This window comes from Protopterus annectens, chromosome 2.part0, assembly GCF_019279795.1.
Source record: "Protopterus annectens isolate FY-2018-M chromosome 2.part0, PAN1.0, whole genome shotgun sequence".
NCBI lineage: Eukaryota > Metazoa > Chordata > Ceratodontiformes > Protopteridae > Protopterus > Protopterus annectens.
The window spans coordinates 439,500,751-439,525,795 of NC_056728.1; the positions used below are offsets into that span (position 1 = coordinate 439,500,751).

The 25,045-nt window shown below is 39.6% G+C and overlaps 1 protein-coding gene across 1 annotated transcript in view; it reads right to left on the bottom strand.

The window, feature by feature from the left end:
* The window catches only part of LOC122793121 (guanine nucleotide-binding protein G(q) subunit alpha), a 2,223,046-nt gene that overhangs the window by 273,286 nt on the left and 1,924,715 nt on the right, over positions 1-25,045 (bottom strand). Inside the window, exon 6 of the mRNA XM_044060871.1 lies at positions 7,709-7,862. Coding sequence (XP_043916806.1) covers positions 7,709-7,862 — 154 coding nt within the window. The remainder of the gene's footprint in view (positions 1-7,708; positions 7,863-25,045) is intronic.

The following is a 25,045-nucleotide window of genomic DNA, read 5'->3' on the forward strand; positions in this document are numbered from 1 at the left end:
CCGCACCCAAAAAGGTTATCCTTTGGGATGGTACTAGTCTTGACTTTTGGATGTTGACTGTGTATCCCAAGGTCTGTAGCAGGTGTATGGCATAGGCCAAGTCCTTTAACAATTTTTTCTTGTTGTCCGCTTGTATTAGGCAGTCGTCCAGGTATGGATAAATTTGAATTCCCTGAAGTCTGCAATGTGCAATTACTGATGCCAGGCATTTCGTGAATACTCTGGGCGCAGTAGATAAGCCAAAGGGCAATGCTGAGAATTGATAATGCTCTGATCCTGCAAGAAATCTGAGGTGTCTTCTGCAATCTGGTCGGATAGGGACTTGCAGGTATGCCTCCTTGAGATCTAGAGTCACCAGCCAAGACTCCTTGCCCAACATGGGAAGAAGTTGCTGTAGGGTCAGCATTTTGAATTTTGGCACAATGAGATAAGTGTTCACTGCAGACAGGTCGAGAATAGGCCTCCATTGGTTTTCTTTTCTTGGTACAAGGAATAGTCTGGAGTAAAATCCTTGGCCTTGTTCTGTACATGGTACCCTTTCTATAGCTTTCATCTGAAGTAATTTGTTGATTTGTCTTAAGGCCGCTGCCTTCTGGTTTGGTGGAAGGTTTGGCATTCCGCTTCTTTTTGGCAAAGTGTGGAAGTGAAACCTGTATCCTTTGTCTATTATTTGCAATGTCCATGTATCCTTTGTAATGCAATGCCAGTTTTTTGAGAATAAAGCCAGCTTTCCGCCCAAGTGTGCTTCCAGTTGATCCCTGGTAGGCGGAATCAGAGTCAAGTCATTGAGTCTGTCCTGTAGTAGTGGTTGCAGTTGTAGCTGTTGCACTACTCCTCCGGTTGGCAGGCTGCCACTGACGGCCTCTGTAGGGGCCCTTCGATTGCCCTCTGCCCCTAGGGCGCCTGTTCCTGCTTCTCTGTGCTCTGGAGGAGTCTGGAAAGGACCAATTCTTTGTAGGCCAGTTTCTGCTGAACCTTGGAGGTTGAACTTGCAGGAAATCTTTAACTGTTTGCAAAGATTTTGCTTTTTCTTCAACCTTTTTTAGAATCTCCTGTGCAGGGGAACCAAATAAATTTTGTTTCTCCATTGGAGCATCGAGGAGTTTAGCCTTGACATGGTCTGGCAAAGATTGTTCCTTCAGCCAGGCATGTCTACGAGTAACTGCCCCAGTCATAGCTGATCTAAATGAAGCCTCCAGTGCATCATAGCCACATTTTAAAAAATGGTTACTAACCTGTTGTGAGTTGTGTACCAAATCCTGAAGGGATTTATGGTCTAAGGGTTCAGGAGAAGAAAGTTTCTTATACAGCTGATCTAACAAAAATTCTTGGTACTGTATCATATGGAATTGACAGTTTAATGCCCTGGCAGAAAGAGTAGCAGATGTATAAACCTTTTTTCCCCATCTCTCTAATGCTCTAGACTCTCTTTCAGAGGGTAGGGGATTTTTGGCAGTAGCGGCTGCAACCCCTTTAGGGCCCTGAGAAATAGTTTCTGGGTCTGCAGCATGGGCTTTATACAGGTGGAAGTGAGAATCTGGGACCCTGTAATATCTGTCAGGTTTGGCAGGGGCCGGAGGAAGAGAATCAGGTGCTGTACTGACATCATTGTACACATCATCAATTACATTTAAAATAGGAGGTATAGCTAAGGGCCTATGCTGAGGCAAATGCAGAAAGGTCCTTAATCTTTTTCTAGAATCAGAGAAATCCTGACCTTGCCATTGAAAGTGCTCTCTCATGGAGTGTAATGTCTCCCCAAAGGAAAATTCTTCAGGAGCGGAGGCCGAAGGGATAGATTCCTCTGCATCTGAATCCTCATAAGGCGAGTAGGCCCCTTCCTGGTGGTCTGACAAATCAGATCCATCTGTGGAGTAATCTGAGGAGTGAGGTTCAGAGGGGTCAGTCCTGGGCCTTTTGTCTGGAGGAGGTTGGGAGGCCCTGTCTGGGAGAGGTTGGGAACCCCTAATTAAGGAGATAAGGTCCTCAGCAAGACTGAGGATCTGTGAACTAGAGGAAGGCCTCTGGGATGTAGATTTGGCAGGCAAAGCTTTTGAAAGTTTGGCAGCTTTAGCCCTGGAGAAGGCCTTAATAGACATAGAAGCTGGGGGCCTAGCTGCCCCACGTGCAGGGGTTGAAATGTCTAAAGGTATGGTGTCGGACAATTCCTGAACACTAGCTTCGGTAGGGAGTTCTGAAGCCGACTCAGCCGGGGCCTCTCTGGCCTCGGTGATCGGAAGAATGGTTTCGGTAGTAGGAATCGTCGTTGACTCGGTTTCGGCCGAAACAGAGACACTCACGGTAGGCCTAGCCGTGGTTTCAGCCAAAACCGCGGGCCGCGAGTGTCGGTCCTTTTCCTTGCGTTTTTTAGCCATATGCGAAGTCGGAGTCTCCGACTGCATTTTGTAAGCAAAAGCGGCTCCAAATAATTCCTCTGCAAACTCCGACCGACGTCTAAGAGTCCGTCGGTTGAAGGAGGCACAGGCTAAACAAGTTGATACGTCGTGGTCTGGGCCTAAGCAAGGAAGGCAGTAAGAATGGAAATCCTTATGAGGTATTTGTTTCCCACAAGTTAAACAATTATTTACTTTGTCTGACATCGGCTGAGGCAAGAAAGTGTCCCCAACGGGGTACTTAGCTTTTTCAAGTCTTTGGTAGCTGAAATCTCTGGATCTGACCGACCGGCACTTGTGAACAGCTTCTGCTTCGGGCACCGCGCGGCAAGAAAGACTGAGGAAAATGGCGTCGGCTGATGCTTTTATACCCCAGACGCTCTGACGTCGGGGAAAGTGCGACATCAGCCGAGGCCAGACCCAGACTTTGGAATCCGGCCGACCGAAGGGCTGCCTGAGGCAGGACAACCCATATGTTATGACTGCAGATGCATCCTTGAAGGACATCGTGCTGAATTCCTGCCTTCCCTTAAACCTCACTCCTCCTACTGAACATTATTATGCATGTACTTACTCCCTCAGTCCCTCAGTTTCCATTTACGTCTATGCATTTATATTTATTTATTTGGCTTTGTTTACTGGGAAAGTCTGACTGGGTAATAGCTGTTCTCAGCAGAAGCCTAGAGAGAAAAACTTTATTTGTTAACATTGCATTACACTTAGTTCCAGTTAAACACAGAGTAGTTACCTTTTTATTTACATTTATACACATACAGTACTTAAATTTATACATTCTAAGATTTTACTGAGGTAGAAGTTACTAAAGAGTAAGCCCACTTGCAACTTAATGGATTGTACAAGCAGCAGTTGTGTATAAAAATGGTTTTGTCATTTCAGTGATAGGCTGAGAGTATTCTGTTTGAGGAGATTTTTTTTGAGTGTTTCATAAGGTGAGCACAAAGTCTCAACCTGGTGATGAGCGGTGAGGAACAGGCTTGGTTAAGATGTTGTTTAAGCAGTGGTTTATATAACTAATTTATTTGTCAGAGAGTTTTATTTGTGTAGGGATACTAGAGTTTAGCAATGTATTTGGGAGTAGACAGAGTCGCCTGCAACCTTCTTTGACTTATTTGAGTAGTAAGAATTTCTTACTAGAATAGATGTCCCTTGCTGGACAGTAGTAATAGGTTTTTTAGTGCAAGGTATTTTTCTGGATGAGGAATAACTGTGTGCTGTAGTTAGTTGTGCAGTTCAAGCCAGTTTATTCGCTTTAAGCTATGACAATGTGATATTCAATACCTCAAATACAGATGAAGGTTTTGATTTACATGTTATAGTAACTGCTTTTTTAGCAGTCAAAAGAATTAAACTTAACAAGGCCTTACTGTGTCTAAGCAATTCAGATCCTGTATCTCAGCTTCTTTACATACAGCCATTTGCTCACCTAATATTTCAGATAGAGTACTCTTTAGGGAATTTTGAAAATCTGCCAACTCATTACACACTCAGAATATATGCTCCCAGTTGCCTCCTTCTCCATCACACCTCCAACATCCAATATTTGTTGTCTACCAGACAGAAAATTCTTTGAGGTTTACTTGGGGGTATAAAAATACCTATGTAAACACTTGAAGCAAAGATCTTAAACATTCTGGTCTTGGTTGCATACTTGGGAGCCACACGTCTTCTCATTGCATTCTTGTAAATTGCTTTTCCAATCAGTCTTCTCAACCTCCTCCGATTGATTCTTATAGTTTGTAATATTTTATATGCACCTCTAATTATCCCTTTTTTAACAGCCGGTTAATTCTAAATTCAACTAAAAACTCTACTAGAGCAGGTCTTCACTTAAAATTCCCCTATCTCTTTCTCTTTGCCTGTACTCTGAGATCAAGTCCTGGTAGGGAAGGCAGCATCTAGCCTGCAATCCAAATATTTTCTTGGCCTCATCCCACTCTATTACCTTTCCGGCCCAAGTTATTTGCTCCCAGTATCTTGGTTCCTTTGCCAGGTTTATCCAGTAAATTCCAGCACCCTGTTGTCTACTTTCTATAGCCCTACTTGCAGTCATCCCTATTATAAATATAATATTCTGTATGGTGGCTGTTGCTCTCCTTAAGGAGCTACAGTCAAAACCCCACTCTCCCTCTCTTGATTTCTTGAACTTTCTCCTCGCTTCATCATCATCCCTTTACACTTTGAATTATAACCTTCTGCTTCTGGTATGTATATGAACCTTAGCTGTGTAGCTCTAAAATATCCCTTCAAATCAGGTAAACCTAAACCACCTTGTTCTATTGGATGGATCAACTTATCCTACTTAACCTTTACCCTCTCTCTCTCCCAGATAAATTCCTTCAATTCTTTATTAATTACTCTCGACAAGTTCTCCTTGGGTTGATAAAAAGTATGCCTGACCAGTATACAAGACTAAAGGGGCTAAACATTTTCACTGCTTGTACCTTACTATCCACATCCATAAATAAAAGTTTCCAGTTTCTCAAATTTTGTATAATCTTTTGTTTAGTCTCTTCCACACATCCTTAGCTGCCATAACAGAGACCTTTTTAATCCATACTCCTAAATACTTCATCTTATCATGTTCCCATAAATATGGGGACTGCTGAATCAATGCATGTCTGGGTTCATAATTTACAGCTATAGCCTTTGTTTTACATTTATTAATTTAATTTAATACCCCTAAAAAACTTGAAAATATTTCACAATACACTGAGATGTCTTTTTCTGGATTTATCAAGTAGAAAACAATGTCATCTGCAAATAAAGCCACCTTTTCTTGATTATCATGCCAATTACATCATTGTATTTCTGAGTCCCTTATTTTTTTTGCCAATGACTAACTATAAAGCAAATAAAGGGGAAAGAGCACATCCCCGTTTGGCCCCTCTGTTCAAACACAGTGAGGATAGTATAGACATAAGCACTTCATAATCATGGTTTAAAATTGAAATGGATCTATATGAAGCTGGGTCTGTAGGGTCTTTGCCATCTTTAAGTAACAGAGCCACCCCACAGGTTTCTTCTAAGATGTTGGTGCTTCTCCTCCTTTTAAAAAACTGTTAAATAAAATCTTCCAGATCTTTCTCACTTTCTTCCCAACTAATTTAAAAACTTCTACAGGAATACCATCGGTTTCTGGATAATTTATTTATTTATTTATTGACATTTGTTAATCGGGTTAGTCCAACTGGGCTTGTGGCCCATTTTTCAGTGGAGACCCGAGGAGAAAAGCTCCGTTAATAGACTTTAGCAGTACAATACAATGGTAACAATTTATTGAGTTAAATACAGATATGAGGCAGAAAGAGATTTACATAAGTTTTATACAGGAAAAGGTCAGCATAAAAAGTTAAAAGCATACAGAGATCAAAATCACACACAAGAAAGGTCTATATGCAAAATCACACATAATATTTTACATGTATATTTAAGGATAGATTTTTTTTAAATTTTATTTTATTTTCCAGAAGACTGATTATACATCACAGTTTGTATCTCATCACCTCCTTTAGTAACTATTAATTGATGAGCCTCATCTACTTCTAAACCTTGGCATAATTTAAGTCTTCCATAAATATTTTCATTTGTACTGTTTCTTGATTTCCACATTTCTCTGCTTCATACAAATTTTCTAAATTTGCAGGAACATCTCTGAAATATCTATAGGATGTCTGGCTCTTTTTCTTGTTATAGGTTCCCTAGGTTTAGTGAAAACCCTTTCAACGTTCTGTTGCCCAAGTCACTGTGTTAAAAGTTTTTGTGCTCGACTTATCAAAATAGTTGCTTAACTGCAATCTCTCTAAACTCATGCATGTTATCCAGAAACCCCCTTATTTTCTCTAACTAACTAACTCTAATTTGCTTCTCCTCTTGTTCTGTGAGATTCCCCTTACTGACTCTGGCACCCAATGTTGACAGAAATGAGACAAGAGATGGGTAAACTTGGAGAAGGGGAAAAATGTGTAATTGGTTTGGGAATATGTTACCTATAGGGGAAAAATGCAATCCAAGATGCAAGCATGGGGGTGGCAAACTAAAAATACAAAACTGAAATATTGGGATCATCTAATTCAAAAGGGAGAATCAACTCCTCTGGTAAAGAAACACAATCTTCATCAGCAGATAAAGCATGTTGGCTTGACAGATTCATACCACAATGTATCCCTAACCTCTTGTACAAACTTCCAATACACATCATACCATACCACGACAACCATACAGTCACTCTACTCAATCAAATAAGTTGACAGAAGTAAACACTAACAGTGTTTTCAGTGGTTTTATCGATAACTCTTTTTTTCAATGAAACTGTCGGTTGTTGGTGGAAATAAACTCAGATACAAGTTTTCTAAAGTAAGATAAGGCATGTAAGTTTGATTGGAACCTTTTCAGCAAACTCTGCCTATATACTGCAATAATGCTTTTCTAGTTGGAAGGCTAGGAATATATTCTAAGGACATGAAAGCAATATTGTCATCTAGAAGAAAACAGGGTGTATCCCTGGAAACATCTGCTCTATGTTTTAACTCACTACACAAGGTATTCTTTTCTACTTTTACAGGGTCTCCTGCTGATCATGAGCAGCTGATTTCAATAGCTGTTCTCTGCCTGACAAAGATAACGTAACAGCTCTGCCTTTACACTTTGCAGCAGATTTGTATTTACAGCATCAATACTTTTTTTTAACTTAATGTTTTGCTCCAAATTACATATACACACATATATATTATAAACTTTCTTACTTTTTTGAGATGATGATGTACTTTAGACTTCTCTCATACTTGCCGGGGCTTCAAATGTAACATTGGCCATTTTGTTATTTATATATATATATATATACATATACATATATATACATATACATATATATATATATATATATATATATATATATACATACACACACACATTAAAAAAAAAAAATATATATATATATATATATACATACATACACACACACACACACACACACACACACACACAGTACATGCAGTGCAGATGTATTTCACCAGATGCTCTACATATTGGCACATAATGCTGATGTATAACACTTCAACATTCAGACATCTTTGCTATCTTTCTAGGGACAAAGGTATCTACACTTTTATTCAACTTTTCCATCAAGTAATAAAACTGAAATTATTCCAATACTAATTTAATTTTGCAGTTGATTTTATAATATCATAGATTTGCTGTTAATTTCCATGTACACAGTTATTCTCGCTGACCCAGGTCATGGCTGAAGAGGGTACTCTGGATGCTTGCAATTAAAGTACATAAAGAAAGTTACATACCATCATATTCTGGAAAATAGTCAACTAGATGGGAGTACATTATCTTCTCTTCCAAGAGGTCCTTCTTGTTTAGAAACAGAATGACTGATGAATTCTGAAACCAGGGGTATGTTATAATCGTCCTAAATAATGCTTTGCTCTCCTCCATACGATTCTGTAACAGAGAAACAACAGAAAAGACTATATACAAGTTTCTGTTTATTTTCACAATGTACATCACTGCATGTGACATGTACATATACTTTTGTATCCACTTAATTGTTTGGTAATAAATGTAACTAGGGATACATATTCCCAATTTCGGGGGGTGTCTGGATTAAATCCAGCTGAAGTCCAGTATATAAAGCAAACTGAACAGTAAGTAACAAATGATTCAAAAACAGCCCATAGAAAAAAATGTAAAACATAACATGTCAGGTAAACATGTAAGCAAAGGCTACAGTAATAAGATCCAGCAGTAAAAATAAGATTCAGCACTGTATTGCGATAAATTGTCTGTCCTCATGGAGTGACAATAACTAGCTCCTCTAATATCATCTGAGCAAATGTAAGCCATCCATTGTACCCTGGTGCTCCTGTTCTACCTCTGTGCCCACCTACTGACTTATAAGAAGCCTGACCTTTGAAATAAGGTCACTAGCCACTTCCTATGTATCTCTGGTAGGATTTTCATCTCTCACTCATACCTCAACTTCTTTGTTCAAGAAATCAGGACAAAGACAAAAATAAGGAGGGTACCAAAGGCTCAAAATCAGAGAGAGTTTTTCAATATTACTCTAACTTAAAATGTTAATCAAACAGGTTTTGTATCTCCAAGCAATTTCTGAAGAATAAGAAATCAACTCTAATGTCTGGCATTACTGACTGACTGTAATCTTCTGTAATTTTCCAGAAAATCAAAAATTTTACAAGAGAGAGGGCAAAAAATCAGGGACTGTTGAAGTACCTGGGTCCCTACGTACAACTGACCCCACTCATGTTACCCCTGGGATCTCCACCATAGAGGCACTGACTAATCCCTGATCATTCCCAAAGACAAATGGAGAATTTACCTCAAACTTCTGAAAACTACTGACCCCATGGTCAGTACTTTGGCACCCAGGAAGCTAGCTGAAGCTGGGCCACTGCAAAAAGAATCCCTACCTCAGTGATATTGGGCTGGTACACATCCTCTGTTTTTATCCTCATAGTTTGCATATTCCAAGTACAGTACAATGTTCAAGATGTGAAGTGCCTATATAGATAATGCACAAAAAATGTCTGTTAAATGCTAAACTCATCACAACTTTTATCCACTATTGGCAACTTTGGCAATGTTTTTTGGAAAGTCACAGAAGATCTGAACTGCAAGTTTTAATTTATAAAACAGGAAAACAACTGCTGCTGGTATGTTTAAAATTGAGAACACAAAGCTATGTGGTTTAATTTGGTCACTGGAAAAAATATGCAGGATATGAAGCATCTTACACTGCTCCAAAACTTATGAATCCAGGAGTAGAATTTCAGCAAACTCACATATTTCCAACATTTAATACATGGTGTGAATGAGGGAGGGCAGTCTGGAGGCACAAAGCACCTACACAGTTCAAATTGAAACCAAAGATTACATACATAAAACATAGTCAAAATATTAAAGAAATGGCAAGTGCTATGGAAGGGAAAAACTGCAAATTTCTCAGACAGATAACTCAGAAGTAAGACATGAGTGTCATACAGCTGTATTCAGAGTAGTGCAGCAGGTGCATGCAGTCTGAAGATTTGAGTTTCAAGTTTCTTTACATACACACCCACATACATGTGTGTGTGTGTGTATATATATATATATATATATATATATATATATATATATATATATATATATATATATATATATATATTCACACATACACACACATACACACACACTCTTATATAGCAGTATGGAGCCATCTACTGGAGGTGCATTTGCAAGAATGAACATTTAATTCAATGTTCAGTGACTGAATTGTGTTTTCTTGAACATAGAAGTGGGTGGTAGCATCTAAGGGGGTGTGGGGGGTGCTTGTGCCCCACCTTTGAGTAGATGTTAGGGGGTTTATGTTTTCTTTGGGTTTCAGTCTGTTTTGTTGGAAATGCTGGGTTAATACAAGATGGCTACATTTCCAATTTTTTTCAGTGTAATCGTGCATTTACCCTTCAGGGAAATGCACTTCCAGTGAATAGCAGAGACTGCATCACCTCTCACTTCTGTAAACCACACAAACTAAAATTCAAAACTGCAATCGCCTAAAGCAATTATAACATAACAGTACCACTTCTCATAAATTAAAGACATAATGATGTTACTTCAGCTTTTGAACCAGGTTATAACTATGCAAATAAAATCCTCATATTCCTTTTACAGTTCTGTAGTTAATAAATAAACTGCACCAATTTCATTTTAGTTGAACGGTTTTGGCAAAGGCACAAAATAAAATATGTGCTGCATAGCAAAGCAGCTGTCTGGATTGACATGAAACACCACATCTATAGTATTTGGAGAAAGCAGAGTCCCTAGTACTTCACAGGAGATGCAGCATTAAAAAAAAAGGTCAGTATTCTGATCCAATTGCTGTTTCATGCTGCACCCATGATAAGATAATTTACAGAATATGATTTTGATGAATAGTCTTCAAAAGCATACAGAGGCTGCCGCTGTGGTACGGCAGTAGCATTGTTACCTCACAAAAAGAGGTTCTCCCGTTCGATTCTCGGCTTGGGAGTGCCTTCTGTGTGGTCTGCATGTCCTCCCCGCGGTTGGGTAGCGTTCGAAAGACATGCGTGCGTAAATGGGTGTGTCTTCGTTGAAGGTTGAGCGTCGAGCTGGCACTTCAGAGTTTCGTAAAAAATCTACTGCCAATCATTAGTGGACCGGAGTTCCGCTGTGACTACCCCTTACCGGGAAAAAGCCGAAAGACAAACAAGTCTTCAAAAGCATACAGAATTCACTCCTTGACAGCAATATTCTTGTCACTGACGAGCACTACTAGATGGATTAACACACCAGACAATTCAATGACGGTAAGAATGAAAAGGATTATACCAAGAAAGAAATGAATGAGGTCTCAGACTGTGTCCCACTAGGTATAAACCCAGAATTGAGCAGCATTCTACCTTCTCCTAGGATCATGCAGCAATATGAGCAAAAAATTATTTACTTTAATAACTGGCTTACTTTTTTGAAGTCATTCGAAGGGTGCCCAATATTTATCAGTCAGAGAGGATATGACTGACAGACCACACTGCTTCTTCAGAGATGGCATGAATCTCTCTGCAAAGGCACTGTCCACCCCCACAGTACCTTTTTAGACAATACCAACTTGATAAATCTATCAACATAATGAAGCAAGCAAAGAAAAATATGAAGGTATTAATTATTACTCCTAAGAGCCTAAACAAGAAAGTTCACCCCCTGACAAGCCTGCCTCCCTCCGGAAAATGTAGCCATCTGTGTACTGACTGAGACACTTTAAAATGGTGGACAGCATTCTTGCTCTGCAGGGCAATGCTGCCTTCCATACATTTCAGTCAGCTTACTACATAGGAGGGGAAAAAACATGGAGGTGCAGAGATCTTTATCCAAAAGAGACTCACATCAGGGTTAGTAAGGCAGAATGATGCAGTACAGCTTCATGTCCAAATCACCATCAGAAAAGTCCCATACCATGTATTATCCAACTATAGAACTCCTTCTATGACCCAAGTAAGTCAAAATACCCATAAAACACACATCTAAAGGAACTGGAATCACTCAGTATTAAGCTTAAAACATTTTCCTAATCTAAGCTATCCAACTATAGACTTGGAAACTAACACCACCACTAGTGCAAGAGGATAGAGATTCCTGGACTTTGTCAAGACAAATGCTTTGGAACAATTACTCAGAATACTAACTAGTGTGAATAACAGCTTGGATCTTTGTCCTTACTAATTTTGGGGCATCCTGTACCATCCCTTGTGTATATCTGTCACCTGTTAGGTCTGACCATAAAGCAGTCACCTTTGAAATAAAAAAAAAAAATGAAACCACAGACCCATTCCATTCAAGGTACCTTTAGAAAATCCTCTAAGACAAAACTACTTGCTCCTATGGGATACACTGACAAGCTTCAAATCTCCACCAAACCCAGTTAACTCTGCAGCATACAAAGACATGCACACTATGCCAGCATGTAAAGCAGCTGCATAGATGCAGCTACACCGTACAAGAATAAGCAAAGGATAAAACCCCAAAATCAACCCCCTATGATGGGAGCATAATACCAACAAGTTTTACAATGAAAGGAAGACAATTTTAATCAAAAGAAAGAGTAATTCACAGAATGACAGAACCCTCATCATTAAAATAAACAAACTCTAGAACTTAATATAATCCACAAAAGCCTAGTGTGAAGCTAATACAGCTACCCAAATCAAGGGCAGTCACAAGGCCTTTTTTTTTTTAGTTATGTTCATAATCTTAGAAGCACAGCTCAACAATGGGCTAAACTGATTGCGATTGATGTTCCCTACACTGAGGCCGAAGCACAGGGTGGCAAGCCAGTATGAGCTCATCTCCGGCTCGTGATCCAGCTGATTAAAGAGCCAAGCCACAATTGCAAGTTTTTTTTTTGAGCAACTGCTGACTGTTGATTCAGACTAGACCCGCAGGCTGAGTGTGCTTTTTATTAGATCCGGTCTGCATATCTTAAGAATTATGTTTGGCTGCATTTCCAGATAGGGTGAAGCCACGGTGCTGAAAAGGAAGAGGATTTAAATATTCTGCATGGCAAAGAACTACTGCATGATGCTGGTGTTTGCAAATTCTTTTATAAAAAGATTTGAAGCGTATTTTTTAAGATGAGGGGTGCATTACTTCCTTTACGCCGGAGTGCTTTTGCGTGCTGCAAAGGAGGGAGAGGAGTCTGTTTCAGTGACAGACAGACAGAGAGAGAGAGAGACAGATCATGAGAGCACAGAAAGCACATCCCGATGCGAAGGTCAGCAAGGGCAGAATTCCTTTGCATTTCTTTGTTTTTACCGAAGCCCCACTCTCTCAATTGTCCTACATTTTAGCTCTATGCAGTGAATGTCCAAGGGATGCTTCGTGTACGTTTGGGGTGAGTGTGTGTTCAAGAGTAATGTGTTAAAATTACTATATTATTGTAGTAGTTTTCTTTTTTTTTTTTATTTCCTTCTTTCACTTTTTTTACCATCAAGAATTAGATGTGCACAGAAACAGGTGTGGAGGCATCTTGTGAATGGAAGCATAAGGTCATCATATGATAAGTGCTTGCAAATAGAGGATTATGATTGGCTCGATGATCATAACGCACTTATGTTGTTTGGAAATGGATGCCAAGAAATTTACCTCAAGAGGGAAATCTTCAGATAAGTACGCAGGAGGTAAAAATAAGTGAAGCTACCACACAGACAGACCAGTATCTAGTGGAGTCCCCCCAGTGTTCAGTGCTGGGACCTCTCCTGTTTGGCATCTACTTAAAAGCCAGTACCCAATGGGCTTCGGTTTACTACGCCTGTAAGTGACTGCAAGCTAGGAACATTCAGTGAATCCCCTTATGACTTACCCATCCCTGCAGGAAGGTTTGTCCCAAATAAACTGGTACCAGAATTATGAACTGAAACTAAATTCAAAAAAATGCACTACTGTATCCTTTGGGAAGTCATCTACCCCAGGGAACTACCACACTGACAATACGCTCCTAAAGAACAGACCCACTTTTGCAGGATATGGGATCTTTTGTAGATGCTGACCAAACTTCTGACTAACATGTGGCCACTGTTGAAAGAAAGTCCTTCTAGTATTGCAGAGCTTATAAACAAAAGGACTGTATCTAATTCTAGAGATGTCATTGTCTCCCTTTTCTCAGACCTCATTAGGTCAATCACACAGTACAATACCCCCTTTGGTATTCATCTCTTCAGACGCATGCAACAACTGGAATGTCCAAAGAGATACTTTACTAAAAGGACACAAGGCCTGAACAATATCTTCTACGTGGGCCGATTCAAAGCGTCACTATACTTGGTAATCTACAGACTGCTATGTGATGATCTGTGTCTGGCATATAAGACATCCTCTGATCCAGTATTGATGACCTACTGTCCATAAGTCAAATGGCATCAGAAATATTTGGTCTAGTATCTAAACCTCTTCTACAACATCAACAGAACAGACTGGAGGGACAGATGCATCTCATAGAGGATACTACTGCTCTGAAACAGAATCTCCATCCAAGTAATAAAAAAAAAAAAAAAGAAGTTATGTACTCACCATAGCATTCTATCTGTGTTGGCTATTTTCATTCTTCCTTAACTGATGGGGTTAGAATCTGATCCCTCGGATCTGACTCGGCCATTGCTAAAGCTCATGGCAACCAGGAACTCTCGAGCTTCTCCCTTACCCACAATGCACCAACCCCAATTATCTAGATCTTGTTTGCTGCTTAGAAAAGTAAAATATGGCAATCATTATGAAGAAGCTATTTCTGATGTCTTTGTGTATGCATATGTATATATATATATATATATATATATACACACATATATATATATATATATATATATATATATATATATATATATTTAAATAACAACAACAAGGCATGTGTACTCCATATTACTCATTCGTCCAGAAGCCTAAAGGATGGGGGTTGTTGGGAGGGGAGTTGAGGAAGAATAATAATTATGGGAATATCGAGGCTCTAAGTTCTGGGTCATTATGGGGGAAGATCCTGGATTCGAGGGGAAAGTTCCATCAGAACTGCCAAAGCAGAAAAGACCCTCTTCATAGCCTCAAAGGCAGACAGGCCCAGAGAAGAGGACATCGAACACAAAAAGAAATGCTTCTGGATTGCAGCCCTCTCCCACTCTGAGGGAAAAGCCTCCAAAGTGGAAGCTGGAGCTGTGCTGTCCAGTGCTGAGGTTGCAAGGTGTAGAGATGGCTCTGAAAATCTCGAAGTCGAATGCAACACCTTGGACCAGACAGGCAGGCTACTGTTTCGAGAGCTCTCTGGATCTGATGGGAACAGAACTCTCATGGATAATTTCGGATCTGAAGATAAGGTTATCCTCGGATCTGAAACTGACAGATCCAGACATCTCGAATCCAAAGACTCTGATGCTACAGCTGACGTCATAGGAGGAACCTGCAATGGGGGAGTTGAAGAAATTTGGATCTCCTGACCCAGAGGGGTAGGAGCCGGGGAAACTCCAGTTTGTCCCTGCACTAAAAGAATCTTCCTTACCAGTCTTTCCAGGTCTTCTCTGGTCAGGCTTCTGGAATAATGAGCAGAAAGAGTGGATGGAGATTTTGGGTGCTCCAAAAAAGGTGAAGGTACTCTGTCCAGGACAGGATCTAGGGAGGGAGAGTACGTTACTCAAGGCAAGGGCTTAAAAAGTCAAGGTTGGTGATGTCAGATCCGATGATCTACGCTCGGACGACTTAAAAGCTTGTCGTATTCTGTTTGTGAGCATTCGGATCTGAAATGGTCAGATCAGATTTTTTTTCAATTTCAGCTCTGTGGTCAAGGTAAGATTCGTAACTTTCGGTTTCTTTGGATCCGGAGTTGAGACCAGATCTTTTGATGATCTTTTTCTTCAAGTAACTGAGAAAGACGAAGTAGAAGGCTTCAGAGATGAGGATTTCCTAGACATGGTAGAAGTACCTTCAGAAATAGCTTCTCTGAAAGAGGAGGGCAGAAAGCCTTTTAATATCAATATATCCTTCCTTTCCACTAAAGTGCATGGATTGAAGCTGTGGCATACTGAGCAGTCTTCCACAAATTTATGTACATGCCTTATGCACTTTTTAAAACCTGCTGGTTTTTCTGATATGTTTAGAAGTTTTAACAATTTATTTATCTGACATTTGTTAACTGGGATAGTCCATCTGAGCAAAAGCCCTTTTTCAGTGGAGGCCTGGGGAGAAAAGCTCCACAGTACAAGTAAGCAAGAAAATTTACAAAATTGAAGATGAATACAGTGAAAATTTTACAATAAAACAGTTAAGCAAATGTAGAAAAAGCTCCACAGTACAATATAGTAAGAGGCATTATAACATCGAAGAAAAAACATAGCAAAGAAATATACAATAAAACATTTGAATGAATTTACATAACACGGTGGGGGTTATCTTCAGAGGGTAATTGTACAATACGTTAAGTGAGTTATAGTAGTAAGGAAGGGTGGAAGAGAGAGGACAGTAAAAAAAAAAAAAGGGTGGGTTCATGTGGGATGATTACAGAGGCAATTGCTATTAAGGTACCTTTTTGAGAGTTTAAGAGTCCAAACACAAAAAGAGATACTTTTTTTTAATTAGCAAACAGAAGGAAGAAAGGGGAAAAATACCAGTACTGGTAAAAACAACGAACTAGGTAAAGGAAGCGATACTAATGACAGTATCTAGAGAGTACACAAGTGTAAAAAGCGAGGGAAGAAAAATTAGAGGTTAAGTGGACAAAAAACAGAAGTAGGGTAAGGTATAAGATAGTATAGATAATAAGCAGTAAGGTAAAGGAATGTGAGAAAAAAATCACTATCACTTATCTTTTATGAAGTTCGGGAGTATCAATAGACCAGATCTTTGCACTGCAGTGGCAAACAAGATCTGAACTGTGATTGGTACACTGTGGGTAAGGGAGAAGCTCGAGAGTTCCTGTTTGCCACGAGCTTTAGAAACAGACAAGTCGGATCCAAACCTCAGTAGTTGAGGACAAAATGAAAAGTGGAAACATCATATCAAAGTGTATCCTTGTCCATTTTCAAGCACAACTTAGATTTATGGATGAGTAATAGAAAATTTACCTCAGGATTGTCCCATGTACTATTAATATACTACTTTTTTTTTTTTAAATTTCTGGCCTCCCAACAGGACACAAGTGCTCTTCAACAATTGCATTCTGCTTGCTGACCACACTCAAGCAAATCTGCAGTCTGCGGCTACCACTCCCACTCATACAGTACAAGAAGGAATCAGTACTGCAAAACTAAACAAGGATATACATTTTGAGCCTCAAGAGCAGGGTCAGTCCACCCAGGCATTCTACTTGTATGTTTTATGAGAGTGAAGCTATTACATTAGCAGTATTTCTTAATAGTTCTTAGCGTGCTAATAAAACTGACTGTTGTAGCCTTGTGCCCCCCCCCAGATAGTGCAGTAATCCTAACTGTCCAACAGACAGTATACATTTAATTCAGATCCCTGTGACTAAATTAACCATCAAGCAGCCCTCTCAGTGCTTTCTGCCTTAGTTTGTATCACTTGGAGGCCCACCTGTTTATTTGCATCTCTATACATTCCCCTTCATTGCTAATGTATCTCCCTACTCTAATCTGTGCACAAACTGGTTACTAATCAGCAAGTCAATGTAAAGACACACTCTCAACCTTAACAAACTTTGCTGTCTCTTCTCTCCTTCACTTTACAGGTAGTTTGAATAATTACTTAACCTCTCTGAGGCCTTCACTGATTTCCAATGATTGCTTCTCTGGTTTCTTTGCAATCCACCTGGTTTACACCCCTTGTGCTATCTCCCTCACCCAATACTAAGTCTATATTAGAATCCTGCTAAGCATGGAGCCATCTTTAAATTTCTAGTCTCCCACCAGGACACAAGTGCTCTTCAGCAATTGCATTCTGCTTGCTGGTAAGCCATTAGACTTCAGCAATTTGTTTAAAGTATTCAGATTTGTAAAGTAATACTTACTTTTTACTCTTGTCTTGGTGGGCTCTGCCTCGCTCCGTTCGCCCTCGCTAATGCTCGGGCTCTCTCCGCTCCCCTGCCCCCTACTCCCTCCCAACCCCACAACCGCTACATTTATAGTAATCACAGTCACGCCAACAGCTCACCCTCACATCACCTCCACCAATCACAGCTCCTCAAGTCATATCACATTATACCACACCAACTTGCTCCACACAAAATACTCCCAATCACTCTCATTCCCACTAGGCATTTTTTTACATCACCCACACTACTTAGCCATCCACATATAGTTGTTGTTTGTCTTTCGGCTTTTCCCGGTTAGGGGTCGCCACAGCGGAACTCCGGTCCGCTAAAGATTGGCAGTTGGTTTTTATGGTGTCGAGTTGCCAGCCCGACGCCCAACCTTCAACGAAGGCACGCCCATTCAACGCATGTCTTTCGAACGCCCACTCAACCGCAGGGAAGACATGCATACTCCACACAGAAGGCACTCCCAGCCCAAGCAGAGAATCGAACAGGAGAACCTCTTGCTGTGAGGCAACAATGCTACCGCTGCACCACCGCGGAAGTACCCATCCACATATAGTGCAACCCTATAATTCCTATTCAGACCCCCCCACCTAGAACCAACTTAGATTTTATAACCATGACTATCACACAACTAAGTCTAGTCTGTCTTCTCATAACTCTTTATAACACCACAAGTTATCACTCTTGCAAGATCCCTAAATTAGTAGCACAACACTACATTATGCACTCTCATATACAGACACCGCACATTATAATATCTGCCCACAATTGTTCAAGAACTACATAACGGACCAATTCAGAACTAAACATATATGCTCTCATTCCTACTTCAAAAAACACAATACTTTCTCACACTCCTCACCAAACTCCAACAGCTGTATCACCATTTTAACACCAGGCTCACCATAAGTGGGGATAACCACCGCAATCCAGGCCCAAATCCATCCTGTCCAACACAAACTGCTCCAACACAAATGTCAGAACATAACACCCCCACTATCTTCATCTCTGGGCAAATCAACAGCAGCAGCAAAACCAACCATCTTTTAATGCTAAATATTAACATTAGAAGTATTAAAAATAAAATACCTGAACTCCAGGCCACAATAGCACACTACTCCCCAGACACAGTTGTTTTAACAGAAACCTGGCTAAATAAAAACATAGCTAACTCAGAAGTTCTACCTACCAGCTACAATATCATTAGACAAGACAGACCACTTCGTAAAGGGGGTAGAACTGTCTTACTGTACAAGTCCAACTTAACTGTCTGTCAATTACCAAACTCCTACCCCTCCCCCAATAATTGGGACATTATTATCTCACGTCGTCAACTTCACTCTAAAAAGGTCATCATCACAATTGTGATCTATATTCCACCTGGTAATACATCAGCTAGCAGTGAAGACTTCTTATCCTGGTGTTCAACATACTCACAAGAGACCCTTACTATGGGGGACTTCAACCTAGATTAGTTCACCTGTATATCAGAACCACCAAGTAATCTAATAAATCTCCACAGCTACCAGCAGCTAGTCCAAATTCCAACTAGATGTTATAAAAAATCTAAAAGGGAATCCATCCTTGACTGTGTCCTAACTACCCACCCCACATTGTACTCCCACGCAGGCAGTCTCCCAGACACCTTATGTGACCACAACATAATATACTTTATACGTAGTAGAACATGCATATGCAAAACCACTAACTATATATTCACTAGAAACACAAAAAAATTCTCTCCTGAAGTTCTCAACACTTTATTCTGTAACTGTGACTGGACCCCTCCCCCCCAAAAAAAACACTCCCACTTGACCAAGCTGTAGCATATTTCAACAAAACATTTCTACAACACTTAGACTGTCGCTCCATTGTGCAAAACCAAGGTTAGAACCTCTACAAACCCCTGGCATAGTAAAGAAACCAAACAAATCCTCAAGTCCAGAGACACTGCCTGGCTTTACTATCAAAAAAACAAAGAAACACAAAGCCTAACTAAGAACTGCGCAACCGTGCAAACAAATGCATTAGGCTGGACAAAAAAATCCTACTACACAACATTACAAACTAAATACCAACACAGCATGCATCTATCACTCAGTATGCAGATGACACTACCTTAATCTGTGCTGCACAAAACATTCCCACCCTCCTGCAAACAACTCAACTAGTATTCTCTGACGTTGAAAACTACCTTACCAAAGCCCAACTTATCCTCAATCCAAAGAAAACTCAGCTTATGATTATAACCAGTTCTAACAAAAACACTGATAACAGTCAATTCACTGTCTACTCCAGAAATGCTACTCCAATTGCTCCAATGGCACAGGCTAAGCTATTGGGAATAACCATAGATGCCCACCTAAAATTTGATAGTCATCTCAGCTTAACTAAAAAGTACATGCCAAACTGTGATCACTCTACCATATCAAACCATTTCTTACCAACAACACAAGATCAGCCATTGCTCGCTCCCAACCTCTATCCACCCTACTCTATGCATCTCCCATTCTGACTAATCTCAACAAAACTGAACTAAGCAAAATAGAAGCCTGCTATAACAGAATTGCTCGCTTTGCTGCAAATTGCTCACATAGAACTCATCACTGTACTGTTTTGAGACAGCTCCACTGGCTTGAACTGCCCAACCTCCTAACCTACAATCAGCTCTGGCTCTGTCATTTGATCTATTACCTCCCCAATAAGTGTCCTGCCCTCAAAAACCTAGTACATCACTCAGCCAAAAGGCCTCTTAGATCATCATGCAAACTACTACTATAAGTCACCAACAGCTACAATAGCTTTGGAGATGCGCTATATAGTAGTTCAGTGGCTAAAAAATGGAACTCTGTCCCCACTAGCATTCAAAACACATCATCCAAAGCCACCTTTAAAGATCTCATCAGGCAACATCTCAAGCAAAGTTGGCAGTGCCATGATTGCTCCCCAGGCTATTGAAAGTGGATAACGTACACATACTAAACCTAGAGTACTTGATAATAGTTTTCAATCTTACTCACAAACACTGGCTAATCTACAATGTATGCACTGTACCTGTGTACTGTGTATGTATTCTACCTATGTTCCAAACTTCAGCTGTACACCACAAATCTATTAATTACCTTTATTTTTAAATTATATTTTTTGTTTGTTCTCTCCACTGTAACTGTTGATGTGCTGTACACCACTGTAAAAGCATGTCTCTTGTAATTTGTGTGTATACTGATCATGTCTAAATAACTAAATGTATCTGTAATTTTTCTATGTGGGGCTTTTCTCCCCGGGCCTCTGCTGAAAAAGGGCCTTTTTGGCTCATTCAGACACCCCCGGTTAACAAATATAAAATAAAATAAATTAATTAATGACAGAGGCATATCCTAAATGCTTTATCCCACACATGGGTATGATAGGTTAATTCAAGCATCAAAAGGGAAACTGGCTAGGCTTAAAAGGCCTGCAAGGCCAGCTAGGCTAGTACTTATCTGTGAACCTATATAAAGCTGTAGATTGCTGAACACTGAATCTTTGTGGCTTGTCTAACAAATCTAAGCACTGGTGTGTGCAGGTCCCTGGGTGCAATCAATATGGATAGGATTCAGAACCAAGAGGACATACCATAATTTCACCATGATCCTCTTTCAGCAGGTATAATGCCAGAAGGAGCTCACATAGAAGTAAGCAAATTACTCAACACAAAAACAGTTTGAAGAACTTCACCTAAGCTAGGATGACTTTTATAATACGAGTAACTCACATTTCCAATTACTGTGGATTGTCTTGGGGGGGGGGGGGGCAAAAATGGACTAAATGTTTTCCCCCTCATTACACCATTTATCGTAAGTACTACAAAATGCATTCCAAAATTTACTCCATCACAACAAATGTAAATGCATATCTTCACAGCAATTTTGCAGACCTTCTACCTGCTTCAAAAGACTCCTAAACCAAGTCAAAAATATACCTGCAAGGCTTCAATCTTTAGTAGACTCAAAAGAGTCTGTCACTGAAATTGTGAACCTTTGTAAGAAATGCATAAGAATACATTTTAAAAGGTTACTTCCTGAAAGTTTATTAGCTTTTCCACTTAAAAAAAAATCAAATTTTAGATGTAAAATTAGGTGGCAAAAAGGTTTATACACTGCTGTCTTTACAGCAGAACATCAGAAGTAAGCCTTGCGTCTTGTGTTGAGGTCAGCATAGAATTTGAACAATGCAAAAAAAAAAAAATAGCTGATCTACCTGCAACACATTCTCTGGACACCTTACATGAGTGATTACAACCACAGAAGCACTTGTTTCCCCTTTGAAATCCTGATTAACCATACCTTGGGACTTTTTCAAGGCTTTTACCAGATGCATGGTAAAGGAACTGTCTTCATCTTGATTATGGGCTTCAATCTTTTCCTATCTATAAATTAGAAATAAAAAGGCCAAATTCAAAGCCTCATGACAGAGGCAAAGCTAACCCAAACTGCTCTTTCAGCACGGTAACATTCTTACTGTCCCACCTTGCAACAAACATCCTGTTTTGCATATCTGTACCTGTGTATTGTATCACTGTACACATGAATTTCTGCTTCCAGAAGCTTAATACAGAAGAATTAAGAAGGATAAAACTGGTACTGTGTCAGTGATATGCAAAACTTACGATGCTTCGCTGAGAGCTGCAACATAACCAATGCACCAAATTCATTTACAGCTGGCATTAGGCCACTGCACATAGTTTGAGTGCTCACAGCTGCATAGCAAGAATAGAATTACATGTCTAACAATCTTAAATACCTAACTTTGCTGTCCGATTTGGTTGAATCTTTGCAGGAAAGTACGCCACCAATCCACACACTTCCTGACAAATCTGTTTTAAGCTTGAAGCAAGGAAGATGGAACCTATCCCAGGAACCACTGAATGCATGGCACTAAAACCCATTCTGGGCATGGTGCTAGTCTGTTACAGAATGCATGCACACAGATATATAACCATGCTCAACTTAGCAGGAGAACTGACAGTCCCCTACTGTGCATATCTTTGGGAGGGGACAAGAATCAGAAACAACCAAAGAAAATTCACATAGACATGGGACGACATGTAGACTCCAAAAAGAAAGCACTCATGGTGAAAATCAAACTAAACTCCTCCTTGGAGCATACTTGCCATATGCAGTACTATGCATCCATTTGTAAATAACTGAGACAAGGTTTCTCTGCTAGTGCACTTTCCACATTAGTTTTTTTCACGGTTTAGTTCACTATATACTATTGCAGAATCATACTGTTGTGTTTAGTTTTTCTTTTTTTTTTTAAACCCAGCTTTTAATGAAAACGGAAGACACCCAGTAGTGCACCTACCAGGCATAGTGTCTTCTACTTGTACCAAGAATACTCTTCCACATACCATCATGCAAACTTTGTGGCAACAAACTAGCCAGCTTACTCTAGGAGAGCGTACAAATCAGTGGAGGATGGCTGGGTGGGAATGCTTAATGTCAAGAGTAATTCCACATCTCAGGTGTATGATAGTGCATGTTATGGTAATGAGATGCACAGAAGCAGATTTAGATTAAATGTACTCCAAATCAATAACCTGTGCAACACCCCGAAAGTCACTCAGATGTTCTTCCATGTCACCCTGGGCTTATATAACTACTCTAATTTGTTGATAAATGTTGTTTAACTTGTGTAACTGGAATCCATGCAAGCAAATATGGCCTAGTAATGGGAGCATTCATTTTCCAAGCATTGACCACAAATGAAGTCTGGAACAAAGACTCTAGGCAACTACTCATTTACTTTATTTTTGTGTATTTAGTTGGAGGTCCAACTTGACACATCCCATTTTCAAAGGTTAACTTGTGAGAAAAAAATCAATATGATACAAAACAGGAGTACTACAATCCTGGCATTGCCAGATAGACATATGTTTAAATACTGAAGTGTTTAATAAAACCAAAATATACAAAATAAAATTATGTAGAGGAAAAACTAGATCTTTTATAATTAATCTTCAAAAACAATTAAGTTGCCATTTTAAGAATTTCAGTACACACAGAAGTATAACTCTCAACTTGCAGGCACTGAAAAAAATGGTACAAAAAGCATCTGAAAAGTAGGTATTTCCAGCCAAAGATTTGAACGCATATTTGAATGCCAAATAACTCCTCCCATTACCAGTAGTATTGTGGGATATACTATTCAGAAACACTGGTTTAAAAAACTTAACACCGAGAAAATGACACAAAAATATAAGAGTATTACTGTGTCATTATTCTTACATGACAATATCTGAAATAACTACTACTACTACTTCTGTTTATCAATCGGAAGCCGCGGTAGAGTTATCGCCTCACAGCAAGAGGTTCTCCCGTTTGATTCTTGGCTGGAGCGCCTTTTGTGTGGAGTCTGCATGCCCTCCCCGCGGTCGAGTGGCGTTCGAAAGACATGCGTGAATGGCCGTGCGTTCGCTGAAGGTTGGGCATCGGGCTGGCACCTCGGCACCATAAAAATCGACTGCCAATCATTAGCGGACTGGAGTTCCGCTGTGGCGACCCCTAACCAGGAAAAGCCAAAAGAAAAACAAACTTCTGTTTATCAATCTGATGTTTACACAAAAACAGACCTCAAAGTGGCAGTCAGATGCAGCTGCAGTTTACAATAATAACATAGATTTCGTGCCCAAGTCCAACAGTCATCAGACTAACTACAGAAATAAACAAAATGTACAGCTCATAAATAAAATAAACACAAATGCTAAAGGCATTCAGCTGAACAATTACGTTCACTTACGGCACTGGCTCAGACATAGTAACTGTTGAAAGAAAATTAAATCAAAATTGAAGTTAACATAGCTACATACAAGTATGAACAGGAACAACAAACAAATTAAGAGTAGCAAATTCTATTTTATAAAATGCACACACACTTACTTTTAAATTTACTGTTTGCATAGGTACAATGCAAAAATGAGGGGAGTTTGGGGGGGGGTAAGTGGAGAAGTTAGAAAGGTTAGTGGGGGGGACAGAAACAGGAGCAGGTTAACATTCTCTCTCATCTTATGGACTGGGCAAGTCTAAAGACAAGAAGAGTTTCAGTTTGAAATACAGAAAGCCCTGCACTGAACGAGTCCAGCCCTGATAGTGGACTGCCTATTTCCACATAGCCAAGTTTTACTAAACCAGGAAAGGATACAAGGCAGCATTCTAGAGTTGCACTGAAACAGATGAAGTACTTTCCGACTGCTCTTCGCAGGATGTGAAGGCCAGTCCTTCATTAAAGGCTTTCAAAAAGATGCAATTTATTTATTTCAGCAAACTTTCAATGAGGTTCAATGATTCTTATGTATGGCGCTTCTCATAATTATGGAGTACTTCTGTTGTTTTAATAGAATATAATTTATGAGTATAATGTTCTTAACCATTTATGACAATGACTTGCAAGTTTACATAAACTATTATTATTTGACTAAAGCATTATACAGACACTCCTGGATAGGACTCCATTATAAAAAGTTTTGAATGTAATGTACTGCCACCATCAAAAATGCGTACAGTGTTTATTTTTTTCTTTTAGTCTATTTAAATTCTGTAAA